The 14,683-nt window shown below is 38.1% G+C and overlaps 1 protein-coding gene across 1 annotated transcript in view; it reads right to left on the reverse strand.

Moving 5' to 3' along the window:
* Positions 1-3,858: 3,858 nt before the first annotated feature.
* The window catches only part of LOC117063885 (netrin receptor DCC-like), a 474,587-nt gene continuing 463,762 nt past the window's right edge, over positions 3,859-14,683 (reverse strand). The window contains exon 3 of the mRNA XM_033177697.1: positions 3,859-4,130. Within this exon, the coding sequence (XP_033033588.1) occupies positions 4,099-4,130 (32 nt within the window). The 3' untranslated portion in view covers positions 3,859-4,098. The remainder of the gene's footprint in view (positions 4,131-14,683) is intronic.

Genomic DNA, 14,683 nt, shown 5'->3' on the forward strand with positions numbered 1-14,683 from the left:
TTTTATTTTCTTTAAAAACATAGCTATCTTAAGCCCATGCGTTGTCTTCATTGGAGTTTCAGAAGCCATGTGTTTCTTTTTCTGTAAACACTAAGCGGATCAGCTCACTGAATACCCTCCCCACTCTACAGTTTTGGGAGACTAGGGGTTCTGCCTGCTGATTGCTGGTGATCATTGCTGACACTGGCAGAATTCTGGCCTATGTTTACCCAGAGGCATAAGTTCCCAGTCTGATACACTATCAAATTCTCAGCCCAACAGTTTTCAGCGGTTAAGAGCTGTTGAATTTTAATGTAGCTTTTTTGTCTTTGGGCACAATGAGCAGCATGTACATAATGTGCCATAGCCCAAACCCAGACCCCCAATACCTGGATCCAGTTTAATTAAATGTAAATTCTTAAGCACTATTTAAGCCACTGAGTTTTCTGAAAATACATGCCCTTAGGCTTTGAAAATAAACTATCTATTCTGATTTCTACCCAGGTTTTGGCTATCTCACTAAATCATGTTTTTTAAGATTAAAGAATTGAACTTGGATAACTTTCCTGCCAAGTTCTCTTCTCTGGCCTTTAATGACCGTTTGATGAGCACAATATGTGTGTTTCTGCCTTTCTGATGCATCCTTTGTGCTATCCTTGAAGACAAACATTAATAAAGTGAATCATTGGTTGTACTGAAGATACTTGTCTTCCCTCCTACCTGAAATCACAATTAACTTGTCAACCTCAATTTAGAGAAATAGGTATATGTCTTTGGAAGCATGGCACAGACATTGATCATGGGAAAGGAAACTTTCTAAGAAAGATCTTATAAATATTTAATTGAAACATAAAATATATAACAATAATATCAGGAAGGGTAGCTGAGGTGAATTATAAATTCTGTATTTTGTAAGCCTACATATTGAAAAGAAAAAGTGCTCCAAACTAAATTCAATCATTTTCAATAAATTCCTAAAATACTGAGTGATTTTCTCCTAACTCAACAAGCCTTCTACTTATGACAACCAGATTATTTTTCTTCTCAAGCCACTTTCATGGATCATGCTTGCTCTCAATCCTATTCCAAATTAAAAACAGCAAATTCTTAAAAGTTGCCTTTTGAAAGAAATTTGGCTTTATTTTTCAAAATATAAAACATAATTGAGATTTCAAAAGTAACAGAATAAATTGAAATTTTGTTGGCCTGGATTTCATTCTTTTTCTTTCCTCAGATTTACCAAATGTCTTTATTTGATATGATAAAGATAATTGAGAGTGTGATTGATGTCAATTATATAAGAGAATTAGAGCTAAGTTCAAAGCAAAAACATCTTTTAAGAAAATCCATCTATTTGGAACTTCTATAATAATGAAAAACTATAAAGCATGATCTCTTCTTGTAAATTATATTATCAATTTTTTTATATTTAATAAGATTATAATTGTGCCAGCAGTACTACAATTGTTTACTTCTTTGTAAAAAAATAAAACTTTCACCAGTTACCAATTTAATGTACGAAAATAAATTTATACACAACCCAAATTAGTTTTCTTTAGTGATTTTAGTAAGTTATGAGTCCTTCTTCAATATAATTTTCCAACATTAATTTATATAAGAAAAGTTATCTGCCCATTTTTGTTTCTTAAGCTAATGCTATTAAGCATGGGCATTTTCTGTTAACTCACTGGATGACAGCACATTTTAAAAGTAATTAGCTCATCCTCATAGTTAACCCAACACATTAATGAATGTTGCCCATAACAACACTTGAGCTGGTATTTTCATTACATATCATCAAAAGTGATAAAAGGAAAAAGGATATCATATAAACATTCATGGGTCACTTTTATTCATAAAACCTGTGAAAGATGATAATGACAATTTGCCAGTTTGCATGTACGTGTGTGTGTGATATAGGCTGATCCCTTGTGGGGAAGGGGTCATTTTGTGTGTTTTGTTTGTTTGTTTGTTTTGTTTTTTTTAAGCAAACATATTTTTTCAAATGCAGACTACATTCTGAATCATCCGATTTCCCACATTTTAAAAATTTATCAACTACTTGTGTTGTCCCCTCTGTGCTAAGCACTGTGCGTGCCACTTCTGTTTTGTCTTTCCAGTTGCCCACCCACCTTATATTTCAGATGCTGAAACAACATGCCAATCTGTGCACCATCCGCCATCCCTCTTGAGAGTGGCAAGAGTCAGCCAAATGCCTAGACAGATTGGGGTGGGCTCCCAGTGAAATACTACCTCCAAGTTGAAGACAGTTTGAAGCCTGAAAGCCATGTTACAAGTTAAATACTCAGACTAGATTGAGAACTTCTCTTCCATTTGGTGTGCTTTTCTCTGATTGATCGCTACCCTTCACCTATTTCAAATATACCTACCCTTTCCTAATTGGTTTTCTACACTGTCATGCCCACCTTTGAGTGGTGTCTTTGCTTTAACCATTTTTGCATACTCACAAACCAATCAATGTACACTCCCCATTGAGTCCATAAAAGACCTCAGACCCAACCATATGGGGAACTTTCCCACCTTCAGGTAGGGGGATCATCCCCATGTCCCCTCTCCACTGAAAGCTGTTTAATCATGCAATAGAATTCTTCTCTGCCCTCCTCACCATTCAATATGCAGCACATCCCTATTCTTCTTGGGCATGGTATAAGAGTTCAGGAACTGCCAGATGTGGGTATAAGCTATAACATAGGTGAGCTGGGGCATAGTAGCATGGCTGAGCAAGGCCCAGGTGGGGCATCACTAGCTGGGGGTCCCTGGCTTGCATCACTCTCACTCACCACCCGTTTATGAGCAGAATTTCTTATCTCTGTGCTGGTTTCGATCCCCTCCCTGCTTTAGAGGTCTCTATCTGCATTCCATCTATCTCTTCCTCCTCTTGTCTTTAGAAGTGGGTCATTGGTGATGCTTTCATTAGCTCTTGTTGTCTTAATTAAAATTTGGTGACTTTTTGTGAACTATATCCAATTTGTTTCCTTTTAATTAATAAACTTTTTGAGAATATATTTTTTACATTTTTGGTTGTTAGAAAGCCTTTTCTCTTATGAAATTGAGAGACAGGACTAGCTGGATTTCCCAGGCCAACTAAGAATTCCTAAGCCTAGCTGGGGAAGGTGACCGCACCTACCTTTAAACACCGGGCTTGTAACTCAGCTCACACCCGACCAATCAGGTAGTAGAGAGGGCTCACTAAAATACAAACTAGGCTAAAAGCAGGAGGTAAAGAAATAGTCAAATCATCTAATCATCTGAGATCACAAGGAAGAGACAATGATTGGGATATAAACCCCAGGCTTTCCAGCCGGTAATGGCAACCCCCTTTGGGTCCCCTCGCTCATTGTGTGGGAGCTCTGTTTTCACTCTATGAAATCTTGCAACTGCACACTCTTCTGGTCCATGTTTGTTATAGCATTAGCTGAGCTTTTGTGCTTCTTGTCCCCCCACTGCTGTTTGCTGCCATCGCAGACTGCCCGCTGATTTCCACCCCTCCAGATCCAGCAGGGTGGCCACTGTGCTCCTGATTCAGCAAGACACCCATTGCCACTCCTGATCAGGCTCAAGACTCACCATTGTTCCTGTGCAGCTAAGTGCCCAGGTTCATCCTAATCAAGCTGAACACTAGTCACTGGGTTCCATGGTTCTCTTCTGTGACCCACAGCTTCTAATAGAGCTATTAACACTCACCACATGGCCCAAGGTTCCATTCTTTGGAATCCATGAGGCCAAGAACTCCAGGTCAGAAAACAAAAGGCTTGTCGCCATCTCGGGAGCGCCCGCCACCATCTTGGGAGCTCTAAGAACAAAGACTTGCCCATAACAAAATGATAATATGTGGTAATTCTAGTTTTCCTTGTTTAATCATACTTTAGGGTACATCCTTGGCAAAATTTAAAACTAGCAACAATAACAATATTTGTACTAAAATGCCAAACTTCGAATGTTCTAAAGATGCCCTCAAATTCCTAGCTGTCATTTTTGGCAGTTCCTTCTGGATTCCTGCTGCACCCAAACTTGTAAGATATGAAGGAATTGGTCAATGATAGCAACAGAAATGCAATTACTGGCTGTTCAGCATATGGCATCCTCAGGAAGCCAGAATTACCCAGGCATACGCTTTTGTAGACATAAACCTAGAGTTAAAATAAATGGAAACATTTTAGTCAAGATCACCATGCCAAAAATCTACAGTTTAAAAAAGAGCTTTAATTGGTCATTAAGTCATTGAGAAGCTCTAAAATCTCATGTGTCCAGACCATCCAATACTTAGAACATGAGAGGAAAATAAGAATAAAGAAAACTGACAAGAGTACAGACAATGGGGTTAAACTTAAGGACACTCTTATTTACCCAGCAGAATCACCACAAGAATTTCCATAATATGATTAAAGCAAGGAGTCCATACAACAGGGGAACTTCTGCCTGCCACTGGCAGGGGGCAGGAGAACTCCTTCGGATTTATGCACTGTATTTTGGAACAGTGTTCTCTATCATTATCCCTTCAAAATAGGGGGCTTCAATTTCTGTATTTTCCTGACCATGCCAATTTTTCTTTTTTCTTTTCTAATATTGATCCATTTTACATTTAGAAAATTGTTTTCTATTTTATCTTTTGTTTTTCATGACAAGATTTATAGTTCAATCTAAGATATTGAGACTTTTGTAGGTGGGAGGATGTAGAAAAAAAAAAAAGAAAGAAAGAAAAGAAAGAAAGAAAGAAAGAAAAAGAAAAAGAGAAAGAAAAAACCAAATCTTGATTGAGTCACTGTCAGAATTACAGGCTGTCTACTGGTATGTCACCTATGAAGCGATTCCTGATGGTTTAGATGTCAAATCATTTGGCAAAAGTCTACCATGAAGGAACAAGGCTCAACATCAAACTAATAATTATGATTCAAGAATCCAGAACAAGACCTTTTAGACACAGTAATAGATTCAGGTAGATAGGAGATTCTGTGTTTAGGCACTAGCTTTTATATGGTGTATATGTGTGCATGTGATTCTACTAGTTCTTATTAGGCACCTAAGCTTGTGAAATCTCATAAAGGGAAGCTTGCTAGGGAATAACTGCAAAACGAAGGCATCATGTTTGAAGTGTGGATTTTAGCAACGCAAAGCATTAGCGGTCATAGCAACCCCAGAGCCAAGGCCCCTGAGCCATTTAATGTGGTATCAGTTCGAATTAACACATGAAAGGGGATGAGTTTCTGTTCCCTGGACCAAACGACCAGTGAATGAAATATTTCCCATATGTATCCAGGGGAGATTGAGAGATGAGGTGTGTAATTGGATGATCCCTCCCTCATAATAAGAAAACATAAAATCACATTAAACTCTTAAATCTGCACCTGTGTTAAAGGAGCATTTTGCAAAGAGGATAAACACCTGTTTGCAGTAGAGTCGGTAAAAAATATCAAGTATTATATATGGATCTGGTAAAAACCTGTCCAGAGGCAAAAGAGAAGAATATGATGGAATTGATTCGTTTTAGACTGATATTTATTTCAGACTGATCTGTAATGAAAAGCCAGATCCTGAGGACAAAGTTGTAATAATGTTTCCTCTTCCATTAAAGCCTCCAGCATCCTCTTTTTATGATTCGTTACTAAACTAATAGCTGTGCTTTCAATACTGCTGTCATTATTTTAAAACAATCAAGTACATGTATGTTTGAATTTATCTATATGCAGCTCTCTGACAAAGTGTGAAATATGAATGAGTGTATTAATATCACAGGGAGCATATCAGTTCTGCAGTGAACCATGCAGATCACATGTCTGGGAAATGGTTGTATTTTATACTTAGTCATCAGCAACCTAGCTACATGTGTAGGCTCAGATGGGGTATCTCACCATGCTAGAGAGGCAGGAGGCTCAGTGAATCTAGTATTACCCAGTGTAATGCCTATGTGATCTAGGTAAATTATGCCCCCCTACCTTAACTCAGTATCTTTTTTTTTTTTTTTTGAGACAGAGTCTTGCTCTGTTGCCAGGCTGGAGTGCAGTGGTGCCATCTCGGCTCACTGCAACCTCTGCCTCTCAGGTTCAAGTGATTCTCCTGCCTCAGCCTCCCGAATAGCTGGGACTATAGGCACGTGCCATCAAGCCCAGCTAGCTTTTTTATTTTTCAGTAGATAGGGTTTCACCGTGTTGGCCAGACTGGTCTTGAACTCCTGACCTCGTGATTCACCCGCCTCAACCTCCCAAAGTGCTGGGAGTCACCACACCCAGCCAACTCTGCATATCTTTAGGAAACAGGATGCCTGAGGTCAAAAGTTCCCCCTCATGACCAAACTGCCTAAGACTGGTAGGCTCCAAGACGGTGGCTCACTTGACCTCTGAAGAAACTCTAACTTCATTATAATCTAATATTCATACTAAATGACACTCCCGCCACTGCCATGACAGTTTACAATCATGACAACAACCGGAAGAAGCCATTAAGTGACAAAAAGGTGGCAACTGGTTCCAAGAAGTTCTCTGCCCATTCCCAGAAAAGACAAATATTCCTCCCCTTTCTTTTAAAAGCCCAGCCCCTTCATTAAAGATGCCCTATATCTGTGAAGTTCTGGCTCTTACAGACTGAGAAGTTTATTTGTGATCCAAGCTTCCGCTTCTCAATTTCATGGCCATCAAACAAAGCCTAAGCATTCACTGTCAGTTTTGCATATTAGTTTCAGGGCACTAAAAAGGTAAAGACCCCAGTCTGGTGAGCGCTGGCTTGATGGTAACACTATCAACGTAATAAGTTGTAGGTAAAAACAAAAATTCAGCAACAGTGAACACTAATGTAAGCTATGGAATGTGGGTGACAACAAAGTAACAATGTACGTTCGTCAATTGTAACAAAAATATTACTACTGGAGCATGGGATGTTGATGGGAGGGAGGTTTACACGTATGGGGACTGGGGTGTATGAGAACTCTTTTAATTTCTGCCCGGTTTTACAGTGAACCAAAAACTGCTCTAAGAAATAATGTCTACTAAACATAAATAAGATTCAGAAATGATCCATCACAGCAAGCTTCTGGTTTATTCAAGCCAGTATTATCTAATGGAGGAAACTTCTTACCACTGGTGTCAACCTTAACAGTTAAGGGGTATGTTTCAAATATGCCTAAAAGTCCTTCATCACCTTAATCCTCAAACATCGTAATATCTTCAGTTTGTCCCCTTCAAATGTATCTAAATCATGCTGAAATTGAAATGATTTCTTGGTACAGTGAATTTAAGTGGACTTTCAACTAAAAAGAGGATATTTCAACCAAACACAATCCACATGTCAGCTGGTACTGCCAATCTCTCAAGATCCCCTGAAAAATGGTCTGAGACCCTCAAGTTGCCCAGATTTCTGAGAATGCTAGGGTGGCTTACATGCTTGAATTCTCTTCTACTTCCAGTTATGTATTTCTGGTTTTCCTCATGGTAATCCAGATAGGATACGAAACATTCATTTCTAGTATTCATTTGTGGTAGACTTTACTGAAATTAGTTTCTTTGGTAGACTTTAAATCAAGGTAATGTAAATAATTTTAAATTAACAATGTATGTCCCATTTTTAAAATACCCTTCTCTAACCTGTGGAAGAATTTTACCTGGCTGTCCAGCACAAGTATCCTCACCTCACCCTACCTCTCTGGCTCTTCTCTCTCCTTCCTACCTTCTCCATTCATCTCTTATTTCCTTCCTTTTTGGGAGCAAAACAAAAATTCCTATAATTTTCTTATCTAGACCATCTAACCTTCTCCTTTTTTATAGCTTGGTCTCCTGTTGACACCTCTGCTGTCAGAGTCACATCTTCCACAAAGGCTTATGAACATATTTTGACAAAGTTCCTTTCCTAAGATGACTTTTGGTGCCAGCTCTTAAGATAGTATACGTCTTACTTGGTTATGTAAGTTGAGCATTACTTATCCTGAAACTACTCCATTTGCGTTGAAAGGGATGGAGAGAAGGAAAGCCAGAGATTATACACTGAGTCTCTGCCATACACTAGAAACTGGTCTGGATATGTCTGTGTGCATTTTCATGTAAACTTTGCAATAGCTCTGTGAGGCAGCTAGAATTGCTATCCTTAATTGAGGGATGAAGAAGCAAAGGCTCATGGAGATTAAGAAATTTGCTTAAAATTACACACTCATTTAGTGGCAGAGGCTAGACTTGAGAAACATCTATCCCAATGAAAATATAAAGTTTGTATATTTTATCTGTTGTCATAAGGAAGAAATATGGACAACTAGAAGAAACATCAGATATTTTTTTAAAATGAAGTTTTAGGGCCGGGCGTAGTGGCTCACACCCGTAATCCCAGCACTTTGGGAGGCCAAGGTGGGTGGATCACAAGGTCAGGATGTTGAGATCATCTTGGCCAACATGGTCAAACCCCATCTTGACTAAAAATACAAAAATTAGCTGGGCATGGGGTCACATGCCTGTAATCCCAGTGACTCGCGAGGCTGAGGCAGGAGAATCTCTTGAACCAGGGAGTCAGAGGTTGCAGTAAGAAGAGATTACACCACTGCACTTCAGCCTGGCAACAGAGCAAGACTCCATCTCAAAAAAAAAAAAAAAAAAAAAAAAGGTTTTAGGCTCAATTAAGAAACCTGTAGCTGTATGACCTTGGGGGAAATTACCAAATTTCTTTGATTCTCATCTTTTTTTTTTTGTCTATAAATCTATACTTCTGACCCAGCCAAGCTGTTGTAAGGATTCAATGAGATAATGTACATGAAAGTATTTCATAAGTGGGAGTTTTATTTAATGAAGAACAACAGATTTTGGTCATGAGTGGCCTGGCTTTAAATCATGGACCATCTGTTATTTACAAATGGTGTGATATTGATCAACCTGTGTACCTCTCTAAGCCCTGTTTCTTCCTGTATTAAAAAAAAAAAAGAGTACTAACTTCTAAAGTTATATGCACTAAATGAGATGAAGAATGAAGTGTTTAACAGAATCTGACACATGGTAAGACATAAATACATTTAATGATTTGGTTTTAGTGGTGCCATTTAAAAAATATTGGAGGTGAAAATTATCATTCCTCCTCTTCAAGGTGGCTCACACACATTGTATAGGGGGGCCAGGTTATCAGTCCACCCTATATGCCACCACTGGCACCCACACACATCACCGAGAGGCCCGAGGCCAGGCGCAAGCTTCGTACCACCACCACCACGCTGATGTCCAAGGATTGGCCCATCTAGTGCCACATCTCCAGCAAAACATCACATCTATAACAATGAGGATTAAAAATATCTATTTCACTGTGTTGTTTTGATGATTAAATAAAATGCTGGTATTTACTTAGTTAATATTAGGTCATTACCTATTCTTTTACAAACTCCTGGAGAGGTCAATGAGTGTGTGGATTGAACGAATGTGCTGTTTAAGGCAAATTATATAAACAACTGACTCTTGAGCAACCTAGGTGTGAATTGTGCGAGTCCACTTATATGTAGATTTTTTTTCAATAGACGTTTTGGAAACTTTTGGAGATTTGTAATTTGAAAACCTTGCAGACAAACCATGTAGCCTAAATATAAAATATAACTAGGTTATACCCTAAACGTATAAAATACATGTAGATACCAGTCTATTTTATCATTTACTACCATAAAATACACACAAATTATAAAGTTAAAATTTATCAAAACTTATGTGCACAAACACAGACAGTACATGGCACCATTCACAGTACAGAGAAATGTAAACAAACACAAGAATGCAGCATTAATAAATGCATAAAATTAACTGTAGTACACACTGTACTACTGTGATAATTTCACAGCCACCTCCCATTGTTATTGCAATGAGCTCAAGTGTTGTGAGTATCCGCTAAAAATGCGGTGTGATGCTAATCATCTCCACTGAGCAGTTCATCTCTTCAATAAATTGTTTATCATGGAAAAAGTGATCTCTTGCAGTTCTTGTGTATTTTTCTTGTAGTTTAGTGCAATATCGTAAACCTTGAATAACACCATGGGACCCATACGAAGTGCCACTAGTGATGTTCAAAGTGCTCTCAAGAGGCAGAGAAAAGTCATGACATTACAAGAAAAGGCTGAATTGGTTGATACGTACTGCACATTGACCTCTGCAGCTGCATTGCCCACCGCTTCAGACAAGATGATTCATCTTGTCAACACATGATGTAAACCTACAGTATTGATCAGTACTGTAAGTTTAATATTTTCTCTTCCTTATGGTTTTCGTTATAACATTTTTTTTTCTGGCTTACACTATTGTAAGAATGCAATATATAACAAATATGCAAAGTATGTATTAATCGACTGTTTATGCTAGTAATTAGCAGGGTTTCTGGTCAACAGTAGGCTATCAGTAGTTAAGATGTTCAGAGCTGAGCCACAGTGGCTCCTCTCTGTAATCTTCATATTTTGGGAGGCTGAGGCTAGAGGATGACTTCAGCCCAGGAGTTCAAGATCAGTCCAGACAACATAGTGAGACCCTGTGTCTCCATTAAAAGAAAAAAAAAAGAAGCTTGACGTGGTGGTGTGAACCTGTGTTTCCAGTTACTCAGGAAGCTGAAACAGGAGGACCACTTGAGCTCAGGAGGCTGAGGCTGCCATCAGCCCTGTTCATGCCACTGCCCCACAGCCTGGACAAGAGAATGAGACCTTGTCTCAAATAATAATAATAATAATAATTTTAAAAAAAGATTTTGGCGAGTCAAAAATTATATGTGAGTTTTTGATTGTGTGGGGGTTGGCATGGCTAACCCTGTTTTATTCAAGGTTCAATTACGTACTATACAAAAACGCACACCTTAAATTCCTTCTGTAGCCTAATCTTGATTCTAAAACTCTCCTCAAGATTGCAGCTCTGGAAATAACAATATTAAATGTGGATACTATACCCTAAAGAGCTAGAGATAACTTTCTCCAACCTACTGCCTCATCTGTATTGCTCAGGGGTGGTCTTCCTAATTTGACTATCTTGAAGTAAATGATTCAGAAGCAATTTGACACAGGTATAATTTTCATTCTGTATCTTATTGCCATGCTATAGTACTATTTGCCAACTGTCATCCCTTAGAGCAGTAACACTGTTACTGCTCAGACGGATGTTGATACAAAAAGAGGAGAATAGTTAAAGAAAGAAAGAAAATAGAATAATGCAATGCAAAATAACTTGGCTTAAAACCCTTGAGGTGATTCATAGAGATACCTGGCTTAACTTTTGCATGTCTAAAGGGTTGCTGATTTTTTGAACAGACGAGCACATAACAAACGGGGTATATTGCATGTTTCATATTCTTTATAGTCTCAGTAACAGAGATACATGTGCTACAAATCAGGGCAATTTGGAACCTAGTTTAAAGCCTAATTACAGCATTTTACAAACAGTTCCATAGAATACCACTGTCACGTAAGATGTTAACAGATACTCTGTAAAAAGAAGGGTTCCTAGATTTCAAATTTGAATGTGGCTTATTAACCTTCTTTCCCTTCTATAAGATTCAAAATATACTTTACTGCATTTAAAACTTTGAGAAGTTCCAGAGGATAAATGGATGGATGGATGGATGGATAGACAGATTGAAACACAGACTTTTCATTATTATTTCATCTTGCATTTTCTGCATTTATATGACTAAGGCAATCTTTGGGAAATTTTTACTGTTTTGTGAAATGACTAACCCCTTTGTGAGGCAATTTTTTTTTACCCATAAAGTAGAGAAAAAATAACCATCTTTCATTGTTATTGTGAAAGTTGAGTTAGTCCATATAAAACATTAGAATAGGCTTTGGTACAATTAAGTCCTCCATATGTGTGAGCTGTTGTTATTGTTGTAGTTGTGGTTATGGTTATCACTAAAAGACATGACTTCTTGAAGAGGTTGGTTTGACAATTACAATATAAGTTGTGGCAAGTTCTAACAATGGTAGTAACCTCTTCCACTCTCATAGGGAAGACTGTGCTTCCATAATTCTTTAGCTTCGGCTGAGTTTGAGATGGGTTTTGACCAGTAGAATGTAACAGAAGCTACATTGAGAGTTCCAGCATAGCACTCAAGAGACAGACCTTGCACACTTAGACTCTCACTCTTGGCACCCTGCAATCTCCATGGGATTTCAAAGCAGACAATTCCAAGCTAACCTGCTAAAGGATGAGACTACCTGAGGAAAGACTCCTATCTCTCTAACAAGGCTATTGTCAATGATGCACCCTGCCAATATGCCAGCTTATAGTAGGTGCATAATGATACCAGTCCAGCTGGCCCGGGAGAAAAAAGAAAACTTCTCTTGCTTTTACTCTACTATACTCTGCAGCCTCTCAGGAACAAATTGTACTTATGAAAACAAGGTGATACGTTAACACAGTGTACATTTTACTACTTATGAGAAGTCACTCATACAAAAGTACGCAACATCTGTTTGGTGTTGAAAATGCTATCACACAAAGATTATTTTCTATCTGCATCTAACCACACCATCAACACCATTTTCAACTGAGAAGGATAGCAATCTGTGTACTGATAGACATACTATCATTGTCATATTCACCTATATACCCTAAGAATGATACCCTGAATCAATGAATAAAGAACACATTGCAAAGATAAGATGCTGCTCAAATCTCAGTGGAAATGTCATTTTGTAGTGCATCTCCTAGTATTTCTCATTGTAAAAATAGAACACTATCTTTTCTATTCCATCATTGCCTGTAAAAACTTCACAAAAGATTCACAATATTAGAATATTCTTTGTTTAATGACTCATATTTAAAACATTAAATGTCATATTGCATTTGATTCTGCAGGCATTTTGATCACAGTATTAGCTGGGGAACACTTTGACTTTCAGAACAGATTTTGCTGAAGGTACATATTAAGTAGGACCCATGGATGCCTTTTCTCACTAGTAACTCTGCAGTAACTAATTTCATTAATTAACTGAACACCACAAGAAAGTAAATACTATTACCATTTATCATAATAAAAGTATAATCCAGAAAAAATACTTAAACTAGTTCAGCAAGTGTTTGTTGACAACTAGTATGTCCTAAACTTTTGATAACCATTAGTGATTCCAAATGAAGAACTACCATCTACCTTTACAGAGTTCCCTGTTAAATGGAAAAAGAAAATGATGTAACTGAAGAACAATTAGAACTTAAAATATCCACACTCAACAACAAACTAGCCAAATGACATTACTTCTATCACTGATTCAATTATAATAGGCATTATTAATATTATATTGCTGGTCATTAACCGAGATAAAACAAAGTATCAGGAGTCAAGTTGCATCAATAGCTTGGAGTTTGTTTCCTGGCAATTGTTCAGAATGAATTAGGCTGGGCTTTTTGTAGTAACCATTGTAACACTTGGATGCCAAGGAATTGAGAGAGCTTCTAAAATACTGATTCATGGGTGCCAGGTGGGCTCCATACAAGTATTTTGAAAGTGGAATTAACTTTAGGTATTTAAGTGCAGTTGCTGAAATTACTGGATAGAGCCTATCATGATTATGAACATGTAACTTGATATGCCACTGACCTGGTTTCCAATTTTGATTTTGCCCAGTAGTAGGTGTGCAAGTCACAGATCCCTTTTCTTTGCCTTCTCATTTTCATGCTTGTTACATTTATACCCATGAGCAACAATGCATCATGCCACAAAGCAAAAATGCTCTCTCACTTTTGATCAAGTTTCTTATTTCCTTTTTATAAAATAAGGAGTTTATTACTCCCCAAATTCCCAAACTTCAAACTATAGCAATCTGATGCAGTTCAATGCAGGGCAACATAAACTACTTCATGGATTGTAAGAATGAGGACCTGAGCTCTGCTGAATGTGCATAAATTAATGAAAGTGCCAAGTAGCCATGGATTAGTTGGCTTCTGATTTCAGAAGAAAATCTTTAGAAATATGTCCATATTAAGCACCACAACACAAGAACATTTCATGTGAGTTTGTAATAATTTGGTTCATTTCAAACATTAAAAAAACACATATAAGGCCAGATGTGGTGGCTCACGCCTGTAATCCCAGCACTTTGGGAAGCTGAGGTGGATAGATTGCCTAAGGTCAGGAGTTCAAGACCAGCCTGGCCAACATAGTGAAACCCCATCTCTACCAAAAATAAATATGAAAAATTAGCTGGGCGTGGTGGCAGGTACCTGTAATCCCAACTACTCGGGAGGCTGAGGCAGGAGAATCACTTGAACCAGGGAGACAGAGGTTGCAAGGAGTCGAGATCCCACCGTTGCACTCCAGCCTGGGCAACTAGAGAAAAACTCTGCCTCAAAAACAAAACAAAACAAGACACACAGAACTTCATACCAATGGTTTGAGGCTTTAAATATGGCTTTTCCACCTCATTGCATTTTCCTTTGCCTTATTGTTTTTCCTACTCACCTTTTCAGGTTTTTCCCTAGCCTAACTACTCTCACAGACACAATTACAAATAATCTTTGACCAATTAGAGTAGCTTCCTTTCACTCAAAGTATTTGGATTTGTTTAAAAAAAAGAAAAACTCTTCCAACTCTATTAGAAAATTCCTTTGCAGGGGGCCAGGTGCAGTGGCTCATGCCTGTAATCCCGGCATTTTGGGAGGCTGAGGCAAGAAGAACACCTGACGTCAGGAGTCAGAGGCCAGCCTGGGCAACAAAGTGAGAATCTGTGTTCAAAACCTTTTTAAAAAGTAAAGAAAAGAAACTT

This window comes from Trachypithecus francoisi, unplaced genomic scaffold (genome assembly GCF_009764315.1).
Source record: "Trachypithecus francoisi isolate TF-2019V2 unplaced genomic scaffold, Tfra_2.0 Lachesis_group19, whole genome shotgun sequence".
NCBI classification, from domain to species: domain Eukaryota; kingdom Metazoa; phylum Chordata; class Mammalia; order Primates; family Cercopithecidae; genus Trachypithecus; species Trachypithecus francoisi.